This window comes from Quercus lobata, chromosome 8 (assembly GCF_001633185.2).
Source record: "Quercus lobata isolate SW786 chromosome 8, ValleyOak3.0 Primary Assembly, whole genome shotgun sequence".
Classification (NCBI taxonomy): domain Eukaryota; kingdom Viridiplantae; phylum Streptophyta; class Magnoliopsida; order Fagales; family Fagaceae; genus Quercus; species Quercus lobata.
In genome coordinates, this window is record NC_044911.1 from 4,000,181 (window position 1) to 4,020,581 (window position 20,401).

General features: G+C 36.5%; 2 protein-coding genes across 2 annotated transcripts; both read right to left on the bottom strand.

Moving 5' to 3' along the window:
- Positions 1-6,139: 6,139 nt before the first annotated feature.
- LOC115954984 (probable L-type lectin-domain containing receptor kinase S.7) lies at positions 6,140-8,925 on the bottom strand. The gene has a single exon (XM_031072998.1). It carries the CDS (start codon positions 8,468-8,470, stop codon positions 6,419-6,421), a length of 2,052 nt encoding a protein of 683 aa, XP_030928858.1. The 5' UTR covers positions 8,471-8,925; the 3' UTR covers positions 6,140-6,418.
- An 849-nt stretch (positions 8,926-9,774) lies between these two features.
- On the bottom strand, positions 9,775-20,051 carry LOC115955542. Its single transcript, XM_031073696.1, is given in 10 exon segments — positions 9,775-10,337; positions 10,524-10,628; positions 10,704-10,795; positions 11,049-11,209; positions 11,778-11,978; positions 12,069-12,418; positions 13,563-14,907; positions 15,815-16,439; positions 16,441-18,907; positions 19,714-20,051. Coding segments are annotated over 9 exon segments (5,457 nt in total). The 5' UTR covers positions 19,898-20,051; the 3' UTR covers positions 9,775-10,337; positions 10,524-10,596.
- Positions 20,052-20,401: the final 350 nt, after the last annotated feature.

Consider the following 20,401-nt stretch of genomic DNA (forward strand, 5'->3'; position numbering starts at 1 on the left):
CTTACATATTAGACAACATATAGGATTCTACTCGGTAAGTAGAAATAAAATTGAAAATTCAACAATAGCACTCATTAAGGACAAAAATTCTTCTTAAAAAAAAAAAAAAAAGGACTAAAATTCTTCAACGGAATATGATCATTGATGAATAATGAAGCACTTTAATGCTAAAATCAGACATCAAACAATATTAATTAATAAGTAACAGTAGGATTCAATGAATCCTACCAATTAATTAATTATTCATATACATCATCATGAAAGGCTACAGAACGTAACAATAATTCTTCCTTAGGGTAGTCGGGTGAATTTCACTAACATCACAGACTTTGAATATCGATAGTACAAACACAAATTAAGCTGCATTAATATATTAAATAATAGTTTAAGTACTGATAAAGGAGAAAAAAAAAGTATTTTAAAAGTGGGTTTTAAAAAGAAAATTATATTGAATATAAAATTACGTAGTGTTGTAACAATAATTACTATTTTTTTTATTGAGAATTTCAACTTATAGCGTCTGCTTCTAATTGCTAAAATTTATACAATGTATAATTTGAATCTAGCCCACACACATATATATACACACTCACGCCCATGTGCACACATATATCCCATTGAAAAATTTCATGCTTTAGAAGAATGAAGTATAATAACACCTCTCAAAAGTTCTTAATTCAATTTCTTTTTTGAACTTTTAATATTATTAGTTTTAATTAGGTATCATCTTTTCATCTAAGATTTTATAAATTTCAATGAGAAATTATCATGCAATATTGAGAATTTTAAAAACATAATTTTATATTAATAAAATACAAATTAGATATTTTTATTGTGATTTGTAAGAAAAAATATTTTGTACATTCAGTATATTATGTCTCACAGGTGTGTTTTTAATATGCATGATCTATGACCCTTATATGAGAGGACATAAGATGTGGTGAAAAATTATAGTGGTTCATATCACATCCACATTGGCATAATGAATTAATGCACATTTTATTTTTTGGGTGAAATTAATAAATTTGACAGTGATGGTTCAAAAGTATAGTATTAGAAATCATAACCCAGAAGAATCCTAATTAAAATAGTAACTGCAAAATCATTATAAAAAAAATGCAGAAAGCATGGTAGTAATTAGAGAGAGGTCCACATTCACTCTCAATTGCAAGTCAAGTCCATGTTTTACTGGTTGTAGCCGGGGGGCAGGTGTCTATAAGGAGAGCTATCTAGCTAGACTCAAGTAGTGCAATGTTTTCCATTGTGGTCTAGAGTTTTTAGCTTTTACGTTTCTCTCTCTCTTTCTCTCTCTCCCTCTCTCTAAGCTTCATCTTCAGTTTTCTGCCTTGTCACCTGATTGGAAATGTTCTTTTTCTCATTGTTTTCTTCATGTTTAAACCAGTTGATGATTGTTTCTTTAGCTAAAGCCCAAAATCATCCTTTCATTTCAAACAAACCATCCATTTTGATGCTAGTATCTTTTTTTTTTTTGGTTGAAATTTTGATGCTAATATCAAGTTCTGTTTCTTTTACAAAATGATTCTTTCATGGAAAAGAAGAGAAACTTTCAGTTTTAACAAGCCCATCGGTCTCTCTTTCACTGTATTTTTGAATCTTACATAGCTCATAATCTATACTCAGTGGCCTAAGAAATAATAATCATTTCATGGGAGAATCTTGAACTGCTGTATACACAGAACAGGCAAGTTACTTGGTGCTTATCCTTATTTTTTTTTTCTTTTAATTTTTTATATGGTAATCTCTGTGTCTGGAACTTCATATATATTCTGTTATAATGCCTGCACATCCATACAATCATGCTAATATATTTAAAAAAAAAAAAATATATATATATATATATATATATTTTAATGGGGGAGGAAGGATTAAAACCTGGACACTATTAGAACACCAAGAAATACCATTTCACAACACAAAGAAGGGTCATTTGACTCAAAAGTTAGCCTGTGGCTAATGACTAATAAAATGATAACAAAGTTTAGCTCCAAACCGACAATTCATTTATGCATACATGGTACTGTACAAACATCTTGGCTAATGAGACAATTCATTTATGCAATACATGGTACCATACAAAGATTTTAATTTGTGTTTTTGTTCAATTGGTGCCTACATATGTAATTTTTTTTGTTTTAAAACATGGTTTTTATGTAAGAGATTGAGAATTTCAATTTTGCTGATGTTGATGGATTCTAACTCCAAAGACCCTATTACAAAGTCTTCCCCTTTTGTCTCATTTGGAGTATATGTTACGATAACTAGAGTCCTAAAAACCATTCGTTTAATATTTATGGCAAATTTTTGTACCCACAAGTATGCTTTTATGTTTCTCTCTTTCCCAATCAATTCCTTTGTATTGATGAATATAACATATACATGAATATGCATGGTTTGTGGCTTCATGCATAAATTGATCATGTATGAGTTCATACATCATATGGTGAGATTCAGATATATACATAGAAGCATGCATGTATCTGATCAGCTGTGATCTTATACTGAAGCAATTTTCATGGTTTTCCAATATTTCAGAGCTTGTTTGATGAGGAGGAATGCAATGCATATAAGGCAATGGCATTGATGGTGGATGTTGGAAATGGGATGAGAGTTCATGTTGACAGAAGAGAGAGAGCACAACCCGCCATTGGCTAAAGAGAGTCTTTGTCTTTGTTGGGAGTGTGCTTTCTCCTCTTCTGTCATCATCAGTTACATTACTTTATCCTTCTGGTCCTCATCCAATGGCAGTGTAAGATTTTTCTTTATTATTATCTTCTTAAAGTTTAAATCATACTTGGTACTGAAATTGGTTCATTCTGAGTCAAGAAGCCATAATTACATTTATCTTTTCCTCCTTGTACCAAAAAGTTTTCCTTTTTGGAAAAACAATAGGTGTGACACACAATATTTTTTTTATCATTTTTTTCACAATTATTGACATAATTTGTTGTGATTGTAGATATAATAAAAAAAGTGTTAATGGATACAAACGAAAAATATGTTACTCCAATTATAACAGACTATAAAAATATTGTGTCATTACTTTTGGAGAAAAAGCAAACGGGAATGCTAATTAATTAGGCATCAACAATGAGAAAATGAAGATTTAAAACCAAGGATTACAATTTAAATTTTTAGGAAATTATTTTTATTTGTTTTAAAGGGAGGAAATTATGTTTATTTGTGTTAAATGATAAAATACAATGATGAGGAACAGTTCATCCATTTATAGAAAAAGTACTTGACATAGTAAATAGAGGATATATATGGCAACTTTGAACATAGCTTTTTTTCATTATGCATTTCTAATTGCAGTGTCATCATCATTTACAAGAATATAGCTAAAACTAATAGGACATGCACAACTTACTAGAAAATGTGACTTTCTTGACCCCCCTAGAAGCTGAAATTTTCCTTGTATTTTCCTTGTGGTTACACATAGCGCTTCACTCAAAGAAGGTCAATTTAAAAATTCTACAAGGTGATGCACACTGCACAGTCCATAAGCTAGCTTCCAGTACTCTGTTGGCTGCTACTAGGGAAGAATATTTTCTGACACCACAAAAGTGTATGAGAAAAAACCCTGGTTAATTGTCACCCTGTGACAGGCACCACTGAAAGAAACCCTGGTTAAACACAAGAATGACAGTAATTCAAAACTATAGTACTGTCATTATGATTTAGAGCAATGTTAGTGACATTGAATGGTTCACATCATTTGGTTTTTGGGATGACTTTACTATATAGTTAGCATGCAATACTTATGTCAAGAATGAGGTTTACCATCTGCTTTATATGTTTTAGATATTAAATGTTAAATATACAGCTCAAGAGTCAAGTGCAAATCTCTAAGAAGATCATGAGGTGAAGGAATGTTCTCTTTTTGTTTTTTTTAATAACATGATTAATGATATTACAAGTGAAAGGATTAAGATAAAAAAGATTTGTAGAGCAAAAGCTGCTGTTGGTGAACTCCACACCAGACGCAGAAAGGGTTTTATTCCTTATAGATAAGGACAATAATGAAGTAAAATATGATATTATAATAGGAAGAAGTACAGGACCACAATTCTAGGGGATTTGGTAGCCCCTAGTAATCTAAAATTCACTAATATATACAGAATGTTACCTATGTTTTATTTATTAAAAAAGAAGGCCTATTCATAGACTTTAATTGACCCTAAAAGCATACTAGAACTTTTCAATCATAACGCAAGCAACTAAGCTGTAATACTAATCCTAAAAGATGTTATCTTTTGACATTCTCTATGCTATTTATCATGTGCTTTTTGTGCATGCCTGGTCTATCATGCTTCATTGCATAAAGATTTTACTTATTTCTTCCAAACTGACTTTACATGCTTCCAAATATTTGTTTATGATGCTTTGGGCCTACTAGTTCTCTCAATATAATTGGTTTTGAATCTTCAATAGCATTGAATCCAATGTTGAAAGGCTGAACTGTGACTTCTTTGTAATTGCAATCATAATGGTCAATTTGGAGAGAAATCATTTTTCATTATATCATGCGACAAAAGCCATCTTATATGTTTTTGGTACACATCATCCTCATGTTATTTATTATGTGCTTTTTGTGCATGCTTCATTGCATAAAGATTTTACTTATTTATTCCAAACTGACTTTACGTGCTTCCAAATATTTGTTTATGATGCTTTGGGCCTACTAGTTCTTTCAATATAATTGGTTTTGAATCTTCAATAGCATTGAATCCAATGTTGAAAGGCCGAACTGTGACTTCTTTTGTAATTGCAAACATAATGGTCAATTTGGAAGGAAATCATTTTTCCTTATATCATGTGACAAGAGCCTTCTTATATGTTTGTGGTACGTATCATCCTCTTGAGGGATTTTAATTCTTTGAGTTCCAAAATTTTTGATCATACAATGAGATGTACAGGTAAATTAATGCACTGTATAAAGCAGTAAGATCAGTTGCACTATTCCAACCATAAAAAGAGCATTCTTTGCATTTTGCATTAATATCACACAAGTGGGCTAGTGAACAAAAATCTCAGGTTGCTGTACAAGCCTAGTACAAACTGGAAGAAGAAATGGAACCCGGTGTAAATGCTGGATCAGAAGGGTCACAGTTGACAAGAGAGGCATCACAAGTATCATGACCAAGCTTTTCAGCCCAAGGCACATACAGTGGCCCAAGTAAAGCAAGAGGCACATCAACTTAATTTTAACAAACTAAGCCCAAAGGCTGGGAGACCTGATTGCAGATCTTTCTGCTGTGGCTTTGCCCTGTCTTCTAAGGGATTTCTTCCAAAAAGGAAATGAGAATAATACTTTGTAGTCTCTTGGAGAAGAAGATTGATTTGGAGTTATTGAGTTATTGGATAAGAACTCATTGTATTTAGTCCTTTTTACTAGTGTAAATTCTTGGTTGTAATAACTAATATTCCATTCAAATTATCACTTTCCCAGTTTCTGGTGGCAAAATAAGAGTTATCAGCAATTTGGTTTCAAATGTGAGTTTAGTGGTTTGCTCAATATACCATCCAATCAACCACTTTTAACATTAATACCAAATGACATCAAAAAACTTTCATCTATTTCCAAAATTAAGGTCACATTTTGTATTCAATTACATATTGTACCTATGACTCGAACACTCTTAAGCTTCTTACTACCCTTGCAATCTTGGACTCAAACCCCCAAAACAAGGAATGGTTTGCCAAGGGAAATATACAATCCAGAAGATCCTTATTCCATTGTTAAAGCCAATCTCAAGCCCAGAGTATTCTGAAGCATAAAACTTTTGTACACTTAATGCACACCTATAAAGCAAGGAACTTGAAACGAGCAAAAGAAAAACTTGACTTTAATTATACATCTTAATTTACTTATAATCATTATACTAAGCACTTCACTAAAGCTACAAACACATAGTTAAGGCTCTAGAATGAAGCTCAATAGAGAGACTCCCCCCATCGCAAGGCAGTGCAGCATTCAAAGATCAATCTGCCTCCAGACGCATTATATAATCACAAAATTTGTTCTGAGATTCATTTGCTTATATTAATACAAATTTCACAGAATGTGTCAAAAGTTACTCATTGCTTACCGCAAGAGAAAAAAGAAAACAATATCAGATTAAACTTTAAAGAAAAGCTTCATTTCAATAGCCACAAAGATGAGTTAGGACAGAGAACAAGTTCACAATTGAAACAATTAAGGCAGTTTCTTTTGTCCCAGATACAACAGAGACCACATAGTTCAATAGAAGTGTTTTGAACTCAGGCCAGTTAACTCCTACAGACTACAGCCTCTATTTTCCAAACTACAAAATAACTACACAAGAATATAGCTAAAAGAATAAAAGAATTCAAACTATCAATAAGCTTTGTGTAAGAAAAAATATGAATTCTTTCTTCAGTCAATTATAATCTCACGCATAGAGTTGGGGCTCTCACACTCTTCACCATCTGAAACGATGTCTTCTAGACTCAAAGGCAAACCATAAGAGAAACTGAAAGTAGGCTTAATCTTTGGCACGAAGAGTGGCTCCGCCTCGTTATTAAGGATTTGGAGCACTCTCCTCATGGTTGGCCTAGCCGCGCTATCTGGGTTTGCACAGCTTAATCCTACCAGTAACAGCTTCCTCATCTCTTCCTCCTTAAACTCCCCATTCAACCTTGCATCAGCTGCTTCAATGACCTTTCCTTGAGTATGCAATCCCCAAACCCAATCAACCAAATTCACCATCTTCATACTATCTGGTTCTCTCTCAATTGGCCTTCTCCCACAAGCCACTTCAAGTATAACCACACCATAGCTGAAAACATCAGTCTTCTCAGTTGCTTTCCCATACTGAAGATACTCAGGTGCAAGGTATCCCATTGTTCCAGCAGTAAGTGTTGACACAGGGCTCTTATCATGATCCATAAGTTTTGCCAATCCAAAATCACCAAGCCTTGGATTAAACCCCCCATCCAGCAATACATTACCAGTCTTTATGTCCCTATGAATGACTTGTTGTTCACATTCTTGATGCAAATATGTCAAAACTGAAGCTAACCCAACAGCAATGTTAAGCCTATGAGACCAATGTAACGATGTACCCTGCCCAGATTCTTGATACAACACCTTATCAAGACTCCCATTAGGCATAAAGTCATAAACAAGTAGTAACTCACTCTTGGCAACACACCAACCTTGGAGCTGAACCAAATTCTTGTGTCTTAAACCGGCTATAATAGACAATTCAGCTAAGAATTCAGTCTTACCTTCATGGGAATGCTTCGATCTTTTTACCGCTGCAATTGTTCCCCCCGTGGCTGATGACGTGAAAAAGGCCTTATAAACTGTCCCAAACGCCCCATGGCCAAGAATCCGGCTCGAATGAAAACCTTTTGTTGCTGAGTTTAACTCCTTGTAATTAAATTCTCTTGGCCCTGCAAGTAACTCTGCTTTGAAGCTCATCTGTGTCCTAATGCCTCTCCATTTTCTAACAGTAACATAACCAAAAACTGCAAGAACCACGCAGAAAAAGGCCGGACCAGCAATCCCAAGGCCGAAACCAATCTTATTGTGATGCTTATTGCTAGAATTCGATACGGGAATTTCTGGCATCACTGTCACCGTGTTTTCAGACACATTGTGAGGCCTTGATCTTGGCCTTGCCGGGACAAACCCGAAAGTCGAAAACCTCCAATTCTCGATCAAATGGAGCTCAGTGCTCCCCTCGGTTGAAGCTGAAAAACCCAGATACATAACCTCTTTTAGATGATCAGAGAGGTCGAAATTGACACTCAAGATTGGGTTTTCGGGCTTAGTTTTCGAATAACTCAAAGAAACATTGAGCTCTTGCTTATCATTCTTGTAATCAATCCAAGCTGTGATTGAAATCCCACTCTTGAGATCAATGTCTTGCAAGATTGGATCGGCAGTGTCAATGGATTTAAGGCTTTCAATATCCAAGCCGACATGGTTATCGTTCGGGTCACCAAAGAGCGAGTCGAGGCGCGTGTCAAATTCGATGGCCAAGAACTTGTTTTTGGTGAATTGGGACCTATTCACAAGACCCAAATAGCCTCCTGGGCTGCCGAGAGTCTGGTTATCCGGCGAGAGAAAGAATGCTAATCCGTCTCCAAACGAGCTCGGATTGACATTGGTGATGGAAAAGGAGAATCTTGTGGAGAAAGAAGCGGTGGTATTCGATTCGGGGTCAAAGAAAGTGACGGGTTTGTTGTAGATTGCAGTGCCGGAGCTCGAAGACGGGACGCCAAGCTGCCTGGTGAGGCCAACCACTCCGTCTCCTCGGAGGTAGGAGTCGCCGAGGAGAGTGAGGTTTCGGAGTGTGAAGGTGGGGAATTCAAGATTCACGTTGTTGGCTGAGGCAAAGGTGGTGAGAATGAGGAATAGTGATGCCAAGAAAACAAGAAGCCTTCTTGGAGACATGGGTGTGGAATTGTTGAATAGCATCACAACATTGAACAAAATTGAATGTAAAAGGATATGGGATTTGAAGAACTTGGGAGGTTCTTGTAGAGAGAGAGAGAGGCAAAAAGGTTATGACTTTGCAAAACTGTGAGAGTGAGTGTCTATGTGTCAGCCAAAAAGATTAACTTTGCAAGAGAGAGAGAGAGAGCCAAAGAGGTTAGATTTTGTGAGAGAGAGAGAGAGAGAGAGAGAGAGAGAGATATGTGGGGATGGGTGGGAAAATGGGGTTTAAACGGTGGGGGAAATAGGAGCCTTGGTCGGTTTGAAAGGGAAAAAGAATATAGGGTTTGTAACGGTCATTAAAAACTAGAGGTAGTGGGTGTAGAATATAAAGGAAACGACACCGTTTAAGAGTGGGGGCATTGTGGGCTAGTTGGACTCAGTCAAAAATTGGGGCACATTGAATTATATAGGATAAGGTGCGGGTCCATTTCAAAAAAGAAGAAGGTGCAGGTCATATAATGAGTAAAAAAGACTTAGTGAGGTAGTACTATAAAGGTAACCGTTCTCTTTTAAGATGTGTGTATTAATTAGTGTTTTTTTTCATGATAAGCATGTTGCTAATCCACGTTCTCATTAGCCCACTACTAAAATTGATGAGACTGCTAATGGTAATAGAAAATAGTATTATACGCTTTGAAAAGATTCTAAATTGTTAGTCAGCACTGTTCCTTTGAAAAGTGGGGGACTTTAATGGCACTGAATTTCACAATTTTTAAAAGCTTTTCACAAAAATTCTTTCACTATTGTTGTCGGTGAATTCAGTCCCTAAAATGATTCTTAATGAATTTGGAATTTAAACGGCAACATAAAAAGATTCTCTATCTGGCATTGAGCTTCGGAAATTGGGTCACTGTTAGTTTGTAGAATTCAATAATGACAATGGGAGGCCATGTGATTATGGGTCCCAAATCTATATCCATTATTTCAAAAGGTGAAAAATAATAGAATCACAGGTCATATAGCCGTTACAATTATGGACTTTTGTAGTGGACTGCTGTGTTGTGGTGTGATGAGAGGAAGAAGAAACTGGCCTCTTTAAAGTCTTTAATAACAGTGAGTAGATGGTCCAAAGCCATTGATGTTTCTTATAGAATAACTATACATAGTCCAAGGAAATTTTGCTTCAATTATTCAAGGCCTATATCAAAATTTTCCTTTCAAACCTCAAAAGTGTTACCTAGAAATCAACTTACTCTATTTGACTAGTTTTCAAAAGGAAACAGATTGGACAGATGTGCAACTTTTTAAACAATCAATTTACAATTTCATCTTTCTAGAACTCCTGCACGCCAAATCCTCAATTTAGATATGTATTGAAACAACTTGAGTCTCCTTGAATTTCTGCTAAAGCGTAAAAACAATTTATTTCCATTAAATAAGACTACAAAAAGATACACAGAAACTCACTATTTTTACAATTTTTTATCTGGACTATAGTCTTCCTCTGCTTTGGTAATGAGCCACTGTGGAAGCAACAGACAGTACATCTAGAGGTCAGAAACTTGTTTTTACTGGAATTCATTGAACGCTTGGGGGCTTTAAAATTAGAACTAGGAATTAGCAATGAGCAAGGAGAAGGGGGGAAGTAGGAGGATTAGTGTCTGAATTGGTTTATCTTCTATGGCAGCCATGGAAAGTTTGGCTTGATAAACCAATAAGCTGACCAACAGCTTCGCAATAGCCCTTCCCATTGACAATGGAACTTAGAAATTAAGGCCAGATTGTGAAATATCCAATATGACACAAAAGAAGTATATACATCATAAATTCTGCAATCTTCAGGTACAATCATGTTGGAAAGGAATCACCGAATCCTAAACTTTTCACAGTTATGTTCCTTGGAAGCCTGCCATATAAAACACAAACAATGACTTCCTGGTTCCAAATTTTGAAAACCAAAGAGGGAGGTAAAAATCTTGCTTCTTTAATTTTGAGTCTTTTGTTTAATGTGAATGGGCACAATAACACACAAAGCAAGCTAAAAAAGTAAAAAGGAAGACATGATGCTCCTCACATTCTAAAGGAAACATACCTAAACAGAATCTCTGATACTAGATGACTGAAGAAGTGCAAATTTATACAGTACATTTTCATTCTCCAGCGTGCTACTTTTTCTGAGGCTTCCGAGCTAGAAGAACTGCAAAAGCATAATTTATTTTTTTAGTCCATTTTCATTTATAGCTTTTAAAAAATAATAATAACAATATTTTACCTTCATCTATATTGCAAAAGCTTTCTAGGGGAAAAATGGATTCAGGATCTATTCTTTGCTGGGAAAAGACAACTTTAGCCACATAATGTCTACTGCAGAAACAAAACAGAGACTTGTGAGCGTTCATAGTCCAAGCAGCAACAGGATTCTATGCCTTTTCACCAGGATACAAATCAACAAAGAAATGGTTGCTATCATATCATCAGGCGCACTTATTCTAAAAGGAGAAATGGCTATGAAATAAGTCATTACACGGTTGCTTAGCTCTGTATGCGTGTGAAGTGATTCATATGTTGACTTTTGACAGCCATTTTTCATTTATGAGGATAAAACTGAGTGACAAACCTGGCCCATGAAGGAATAATTTTGCTGTTTGGTACATCATCGTCGTCGTCGTCATCTTCTTCATCATCTGAAACTTTGTATGGAGATATATCGTATTGTTCTTGATTTGTGTTGGCAAACGAGTTGTCTTTTTCTATTGCTTTGTCTAAATTGCTTGTTACCTTAAACAGTTATAGGAAGTCTCAGCATGAGGCAGTATATGCAAATCAAATATATACAGAATATTTTATAATTGTTCAAGTAATATAACTTTCTACAATTTCAGATTAAGAATTATATTAAGCTATTATAAATTTAACAAAAACAAATCCTTGCAATAGGAAGAGTAGAATGGAAACATTAAGGCCTCGACCGGTATTAAAAGGTCCATGCAAACAATAACAACAAAGGAATTGTGTTCAAGCCAACCTTTCATCTGATCAATCTGCTACATCCTAGCACAACTACAGTCCAGGTTGTCATACCACCTAGAACTTAATTTGAGATATCACATGACTTCTGAAGATGAATCCAAGACAGATGCACAGCGTGGAGTATGAGTGCAAAACCACTCACCATTAAGAGAAACTCTAGCTTTTTTTTTCTTTGGTGGGGGAAGGGGGAACAGGTTTGCTTGCTGTCAGATGAACCTCAGATTTTAAGTTCACTATATTTAAATTTATAATACATAAAGGTGAAACCATGAAGGAGAACTCTTTAGTGAAAAATCATGACAAAAATGAACTTTACCTGTACATTGTTACCAGAACCACTCAATGTCTTAGAATCTTCATGTAGAATGCTTGCTTTAATGATGTCACTTGTTGGAATACTGGTTGTCCTAAGTTCAGTTTCTGACACCTTCCTGATATTGTCCTCCCTAACTTTTTCAATGTTTCTATGCTTATCTGCTTCATTGTTAGATTCCTTCCTCTCATTTGTTCTTGTATCCTATAACAGACAGACAAATAAAATATGTTAATTCCTAAAACAGCAAGCACAAAGCAATCCTAAAATATATAGGAGCAAAAGGCATCTTACTGTGGCTCGGGATTTCAATTCTCTCTCATCTTTCTCGCCATGTAACTTCTCCTCATGTTCACGCTGCTGCCTACGTGATTCCTCAACACGTTTTCTCTTTCTCTCCTTCTCTTTTCTTTCATCTTCTTCCCTCTGCCTTTTCCTTGCTGCCATATCAGCATCTTTTTTCTTCTTTTCCTCTTCTTTCTTTCTCTTCTGCAACTCCAACTGCCTCAAATTTTCCTGCTCGAGTCTAGCTCGCTCAAGTTTCAAAGCTTCCTTCTTCATTTTACGTTCATTATCCTTCTTCTCTGCAAGACGTTTTGCAGCCTCAGCAGCCCCCAGGGCCTTCACTTTGATGTCTCTCTTCCCTATAAGGAAGCACAAGAACTTTCAAAAATACTATATAATCATTTAAAATAAAATAAGGAACTTTCAGAAAACATACACTGGCATCCAATTCAACAACTAAAAGAAGCTTATTCCAACCAGATTCTTAAATACCACAGAATTACAGACATGATTAACTAGTAGCTTCACTTTTAGAGGAAACCATTACTAAGCATATGAGATAAACAAAGGTTAATTGTAGCTACATCATACTTTCCCATTATCCCCAAGTCCTTATTGAACTCCTTGGGGTCAACAACATAGATCTTTCTAGCATTCCATTTTTATTACTATAATCATGTCTATTTAGGTAATCACATCAGGTTATGGCACAATCAACTTGAGCTTGTAATTCTTTTTTCTTTTCTTTTCTTTTCTTTTTTTAATAATTATATAAAACAGAGATTCCATTTCTTCAGGTAAAACTTAGCGTCTATGTCAGACGTTTTCAAAACATGTGCAAAGCATTTCATCCATGGCTCATTGTATCTATTGCATATTACTCCTCGATTTCAGAGATGATTTCTAGCATAAACCCTATTCACTTTTCCAACTATTCATACCAGAATCCACTTCTCTATTACAATTTATCTTGAGGGTACATAATTTACTTGGAAACTTTAAGGCACATGGCACCACTGATCCTACAGCTTGTTGGCAAAGAATTCTCTTTATAGTCTGATTTCAGACTTTTATGAAACATTATAGGACATAAGCTGAGAAAACAAGAAGCAAGCGTAGCAACAGCATTTCAGTTCCAGAGGATCAAGAGATGGATACCAAAATATCTGACTTAAATGGCATAGACTAATTTAAAATTTTAAAAAACAAAAGAACAAGCTAACAAATTGACCACAAAATGTAGTTCAACAAAGCACTTTGAAAAGAAAACTGAGACTTTCTTATGATCATGGTTAAGTTTGCAACGCCAAGTTGCATGGTCAATGGAACAGCAAATGATCCATGAAAAATCAAGTTGGGATCTCGTATACATTATCTTGAAGCATCTGTATACATGTGAAGCCAGATACCAAAATGAGGAGATCTTAACTTTTTTTCAGTAACCACATGTCAAAGAAAAACGGTGATTCTTCAACAACAAAAAAAGGAAGAGAAAAAAATTACCTGTGACAACTGCGGCTGCTTGCTTTTGTTGAACAAGTGGAATAAAGGAAGTGATATTGGAGATTATATTGTTAGTCTTTGACTCCCTCCCACTAGGGGCCCCATTTCTCATACTGGTTTTTCCAGATAATTTTGTCTTACTGAACCTACTATGGAATGATTCCTTGGCCCTCTTAACACCATTTGCTCCAATTGACACACTCTGTTTCTCTTTCACCTTCCTGTCATATCTTCTCCTAGAGCTGTTTTGGTTTCCATGCTTCTGTTTGACCCCAGTATGAGTCCCAGTGAAGCTGAATTCCGTGTTTACAGAATCTAGACTGTATCTATCAGCATGTATCTCCACCTCAGAAACTGATGCAGGAGGATTTGGATTTTCTGTCATGTCAGCAAGTGGTACTCTTTTGACTGAGCTAGTAGTCACTTCTGAAAAAATGCCTTCTGGTAATGTCTCGGCTACCTCATCTGCATTCTCATTTTCTTCATCAATGCAGGGAAGCTCTGGATTTGAGCTCACTTGCTTCTCTGAACTGCCAGTGTTTGATGTGATTCTATCCCAGAATTTCCCAACTGGAGATGAATAGGGATTTCTTATATTCCAAGTGGATTGACCACTAGAAGTTGGTAGGCAATCAGAATAGGACCTTCCATGAAAAGCAAACCCAACTTCTTCACTCAAGCAACCATTATGGAGCTGCTTGCCAGTACTATTCATAGAGAGGGTGCTTTTCATGTTAATGCCCTCTAGAAGCCCATTAGGAACAGACTGGTAAAGACTTGGTATTCTGTGCAATTTATGTGAAGTTGAAGAACAGGATAATGGGGTATTCATGCAAGCAGATCTGCATAGCTGCTCCAAAACACTAGCACGTTCTATTGCAGTATTTGGAAGGTCAAAGCTAATTCCCTCCTCAGCAATGCATGGCTGTTTGTCATCTGTTTGCATAATGAAACCCTCAAAATCAGGCATTATCTCATCAGCCCCAGTCAAATCCAAGGACTGGCTATGTGGTGAATTAACTGAGCAATATGAAAAATTTTCAATCCCTTCCAAATTACTTCTCTTTTCCTGCATGGTTCTTTCACTGTTAGTAAAATACTCTGTAATTCCCAGCTGTAATTTATCTTCAAGATGCAAAGGAACTGGGTTCTCTTCTACAAAGCATCGCATTCTTTCATCCAAGAGTTTGCTATTTGGATCAGCCACTCCTGCTTCCTCCGCTAAACTACCTTGAGAATCACCAGCAACCTGGTTAATCAAACTTGAGATATAGGAAACTCGTAACCCATCATCCATAAAAGTGAAAGGTGTGTTTCCATCCCAACCCTCCAAGCTATGTTCAACCTGTCAGACAATATTTCGACATATCCAATATCAGAAAAGCCTTAAGAAAAGCAAAAAATGCAACCTGTGGAGTTAAGAAAATGTTTCAAACCTGAACTTACAATAAAACAACAAAATGGTAATCAAAGTTATATGAGGTAAGAGCGAAATACACAACAGACAAGCATATAGCTTATCATAAGTGATTGCATGATTATATTACATATTAACAATTCCTTGTTAGTGTATTCAGTTACACATGCATAAGGCCATATACCCAAACTCCATCCATCCATAATCGGACCATACTAGAAATGAACAAGGATTGGTGATTAAAATGAAGTCTACCAAGCCAAACCATCTCTTCTGATAGACATATTTCAAAATCCCAACTACTTGAGGCTGATATATGAGTCCTTTTAGCCATTCAGCTAAAGCCATGTGTTTCCCCACTTTATCTACACATGCTCTTTTTGGTCACCACGGCAAACTTGGATATCATTGACCAACCTTGTCAAGGTTATGGGTAAACTTGGTGTGCTTATTTGCAGATGTGATAATTATCTAAAGTGTCAAAAATCGCTCTGGGGGAATGTAAATATCTAACATAATATCACAGAAAAGTGTCAGTGAAAAAGAAAAAGGACCAATTGTAAAATTTAAGTAATGAGTGTTCTAACTTAAAGATTATGATATTGAAGTGGTTGCCAATACTGAAGGCAACTGTCATTACTTAAATCACTTTTGCCTGAAGTTTTTTGGGATGGATGGTAAGTGACCAACCTAACCTGGTATTATTTTTTAAATTGAAATGACTATCAAACAACAAATCAAAGAATGTCCTAACCCAGTATACTTTTCCTGGGATTGTTGACGTGGCAGAAATCAACCTAAAAGGTTTTGGAATGTATGACAGAAAAACGAGTACCTCTTCAACTTGCAGCCCAGTTGAAGCTTCAGACCCTTCTATGATGTGGCCTTCCCCATTTTGTTGCAATTCTTCAACTGGGTTCTTACTGGCATCTGATTGTGCAGTGTCCTCCTCATAAGATAATGACAAGTGTTGAGATTCAAAGACAGCCTTCAGAATATCTTCTGCACCATCCAGGTTTTCACTAACAGAATCCCTGTCAATCAATTTAAGTCCCTCTTCCCTCAGGCTTGGTGAAGCTGAAAGGACTTCAGTTAGTTGAAAATCAATCTTTCTCCGCTTATGCTGAGGCTGCGAATCATGCAAGCCCAAGCTAAAACTTACACTTGGCATGCCATTATTCAAAATTTGCTCTTCAGTTGATTTTGAACCATAAACATGTTTGTCTTCACTGATAAAACTCCCCAAGGAGTCTTCATTTTGACACTGTGAAATGCCTGAATTTGTAGTCTGCTCCACCAAAGTACCTTCTGTTTCTTCCACCAAAACAGCACAAGGAGGCTCAAATGTAGAATCTCTTAAAGTTACGTCTGAATCTTTAAAAGGACCAGATCCCCTAACTATTCCAAAATTAGCACCTGTTAATTGCTTGAGATCACCACAAAGATCACTATCGAGTTTACACCAATTTGGTAGATTCTCCACCATCACGCTCCATGACAACATTCTCAACTGAAACATCCATCCTTGTATCAACACTATCATGCAACAGGTTATACCCCACTTGTTTTGGAAGTTCAAGCAAATCTTCACAGGAAAATTGCGATAGAGATAAATGATCTATCAAAGAAGATTCCTCCTCTTTGATAATTTTGTCACTTTCTAGCAAAGTGTGCGTAGCTGCATCCCTAGGAACCTGATATGTCTCTTTTACTGCTGACACAGCATTTCCATCTGAGCTTCTGATGGCTTCATCTGTCTTCTCCGCATGGACTTCAGATGAAAAACTCGGTTCCGATTCTTTTCTAAGATCTTCCTGCTCCTCCAGCAAAGTTTTCTCTTGAGATATGTTGCAATTTGCTTGGTAACTCACAGAGGCCACTTTGTCCATTATATCTGCAGGATCAGGCAAGGTAAGAGGACTTCTTTCTGTTTCTGATGACCTGCCCTGTATTTCCCTCTTGGATGCAGGACTTGAAACTACATTCAAACTGGACTCTTCCACATCATCAAAATTAAGTTGCTTGGGTCTCATAAGCACATTACAATCAGAGTGTGGCCTCGTGGCTAAAACCTCCACCCCAATCCGAAGGCTAGCAACGTCCAAGTTAGCCCCAGGAAAACCCGAACGAGCAGCAACAAGCTCATCAGGATCAATCTCAAATCCTGCAGCAGTTGAAGCACATCTCTCCGGGCCAACAGTATCACTGGTGAGAGTACAAGGCAGGACTTCTATTTGAGTGCCTGACACTTCCTTAAGGTCAATTTTCTCGGACCTGTTTAGAGATTGTGCAAGTGGAGGCTTGCTAGAAGCATTAGATGTGGAGTATGTAACTTTACAACCTAAAGCATGGGAGGAGTTGACAGGTTTTGATATTTTCTCAATGGTAGTAGTTTCTCCCCTTATATTTTTACCATCAGCAATATTTTCCTCATCTGAATAATATGCTGCATTAACTTTACATGGCTCTTTGTCTTGAATTGGCAATGACCCTCCATTGGAAATTTGAGCACCCTGAACTTTATTAGACTCAAAGGAAGCAGCAAATCTGGAGCAGGTAACTCTTTGATCAGACACATTGGAGCACACAGCCTTTGAACTTAATTTGATGTTATTAGTAGCAAATGATTTCCTTGAAATAAACTCGGCTTCAGAATTCCCCTTCATTGATTGTTCGCTTGCATCTGCTCTGTGAAACTCTTGATCCTTTTGACTTGGCAAGGACCTTCCATCATACATCTGAGGGCTCTCTCCACTTTGAAAAGCAGCATCTCCTCCAACCCAACGTGGAGATTGAGGCGGTTTTATGGATTTGCTAATGGACTGTGCCTGTGTGATACGGTTAACATTGTTGGATGGCTGGGAAGAACTTCTAGATTTTGGTATTCTACCAAAATTAACGTTGCTATCACAGTCCACTTCCTGCTTTGCTCCACAACTGTCATCAGTGATAACAGAGAATTTGACCAATTCCTTGGACTGATCAACATGGTTGGAATGTCCAACACCATCTACCTTATCCTTGTCATAAGAGCTATCCAGCTTCATCAATTTATTCATGTGGTTGGGCTGTTGACTAGAACTTCTAGATCTTGTTATTCTTCCATGGTAAACATTGCTTCGAATGTCCTCACTCCAGTTATCTCCTATTTTTGATTTCCTCCCCCTACTACTTCCATCAGTAATACAAGATGGTTCAGCTAAACCTGGTGGTTCATTCTCTTTTGATTTGATAATAGAACTTGCAAGTACATTACGATCTTCCCTACCAATATAAGAAGAGTTACCCTTGTTGAAAGAACTGACTTGCTGGCTAGAGCTTCTAGATCTTGTCATTCTACCAGAGCAAATATTGCTACCATCTTCCTTGCTGCGACAATCACCAATTTTTCCTTCTTCCACTACACAACTAACATTGTTGTTATCTACAGGATTGACAAACACCAACTCATCAACGGGGTCAGACTGGAGGGAAGCAATTGCAGACCCCGAAATCCCACCACCAAAAGTAGCAACAATATTCTCATCCCTTGCACAGCTTTTGGCTGCTTTTGCACTACTGCGAAGCTCCAGAGCCCTTTGTCTTGACTTGGACCTTTGAACTCTCGCCAATGATAAAGCTGGATTTTGGTAAGTGTCTGATATTCTCCTCTCTCTCGGATCTTGAGGAGATATAGCACTCGGACCCAGCTCAGAATCAGCACTCGGTGCACATCCAGCATGACACTCTGGCAAAAATGACGGCCCATCTTTGACGTCAAGGCCTTTGTCCAAAACACACACTTCTTTCAACGAACCATTTTGTGATGCACAATTATCACCTGCGACAACTGGCTTGTTGTACTGAGAGTAACGGCTACTAGAATAAGGGACAACAGGTTGTGGGCGTGGGAGCAACAATCCCGAAATGAGCTCCTCTTTATTGAACTCTGCAGTGACAAAAACAATGATTATGAAGCCATGGACATTAGTTCTTATCATACTCAAAAAGCTACCATATAAACACGATTTCATGTAAATCCAGTTTGAGCTATGAAATAAATTAATTATTTAGAAGAGATTGTGAAATTTTATAACTAGTGCCCTAAATCAAAAGGTTTATTATACCATACAAGAAGTTATTATGTAAACACAAATTATAAGAATTGTGAAGTACAAGAATTAGTGTTATTCAATAGTCACACTATAGCTTTTTATACTCTGTTTGGTTAATGAGAAAATTCTTAAATATGAACTTCCAATAAATTTTGCTCAAAAGCAGTTAGAAAATTACTTCCAGACTAACCAAACAATTCCTTACTGAATTCTAAAGCAAAACAAAGTTCAAAAATTGAACCAGATTTTTCACTATTTCATTTCTCGATTTGCTTGCTAGTATTAGAAGCAAAAGTCAAGGCAAATTTTGCTTCCAAAAAAGATAATCCAAAACCTAAAACACATAAACACGAAGGAATCGAACCAGAAACCTCGGAATTTTCCAAAATAACGAAACTAAAGCCACTATTTTCACTATTTTGCAAAAGTCAAGGCAAATTTTGCTTCCAAAAAAGCTAATCCAATACCTAAAACACATACACACTAAGAAATCGAACCAGAAACCTCGAAAATTTTCCAAAACAACGAAATCAAAAGCGCTTATTCACTATTCGATTTACAAATTAGGCACTTCGAAAGCAACGGTATCCAAACAAAACCTAAAAGAACAAAGTACGATTAGAGAGAGGTGTGAAATTACGATTTGGATCGGAGGAGTGAGCGTGGGGCGGAGGGGGCACCAGCCATGGAGGAGGGACGATGCCGTCAATGAGGAGTTTGGAAGCGAGGTTTTGGTCGAAGAGAAGGGTTTGGTGCTTGGCTTGGTCGATGATCGACCGTTTCCGATCGAAGATCTGCGCCAAAAGCTTCTCTATCGTCGACATTCTTCTTCTTCTTCTTCTTCTTCGTTCTTCGTTCTTCAGAGAATGGCCATGGAGATTCACTGTGAGAGAGAGAGAGAGAGAGAGAGAGAGAGAGAGAGAGAGAGAGAGGTTTGGGATGAACGGTGAGGATAGAGTGGCGTTTAGCGCGGAAAGGGATTTCAAATTTTGGGGAAATAGATAGTCAAATCAGAACTTATAGGTACAAAGGAAAGTTTACGTTGTGTTTAAAAAAAAAAAAAAAAAAACCAAGAAACCAAAATACTTTTTTTTTCCTTATAAAAAAATTTTTACTTTTTTTTCTTTTCTAATTTTCCTCCTAGTATTTGGTTTAATTGATTTTTGTACTTCTAATTAAAATTTTGTATTAATCCTTATTTTTTATTAAAAAAATTAATTTTTTGTTGTCTCAATTGTGTCAAGTTAAAAAATTTACTAGCTTTATAATGAATTTAGAATAAATGAAATGGATAGTTTTAAAAGCTTTCACGACTAAAATTAAATTGA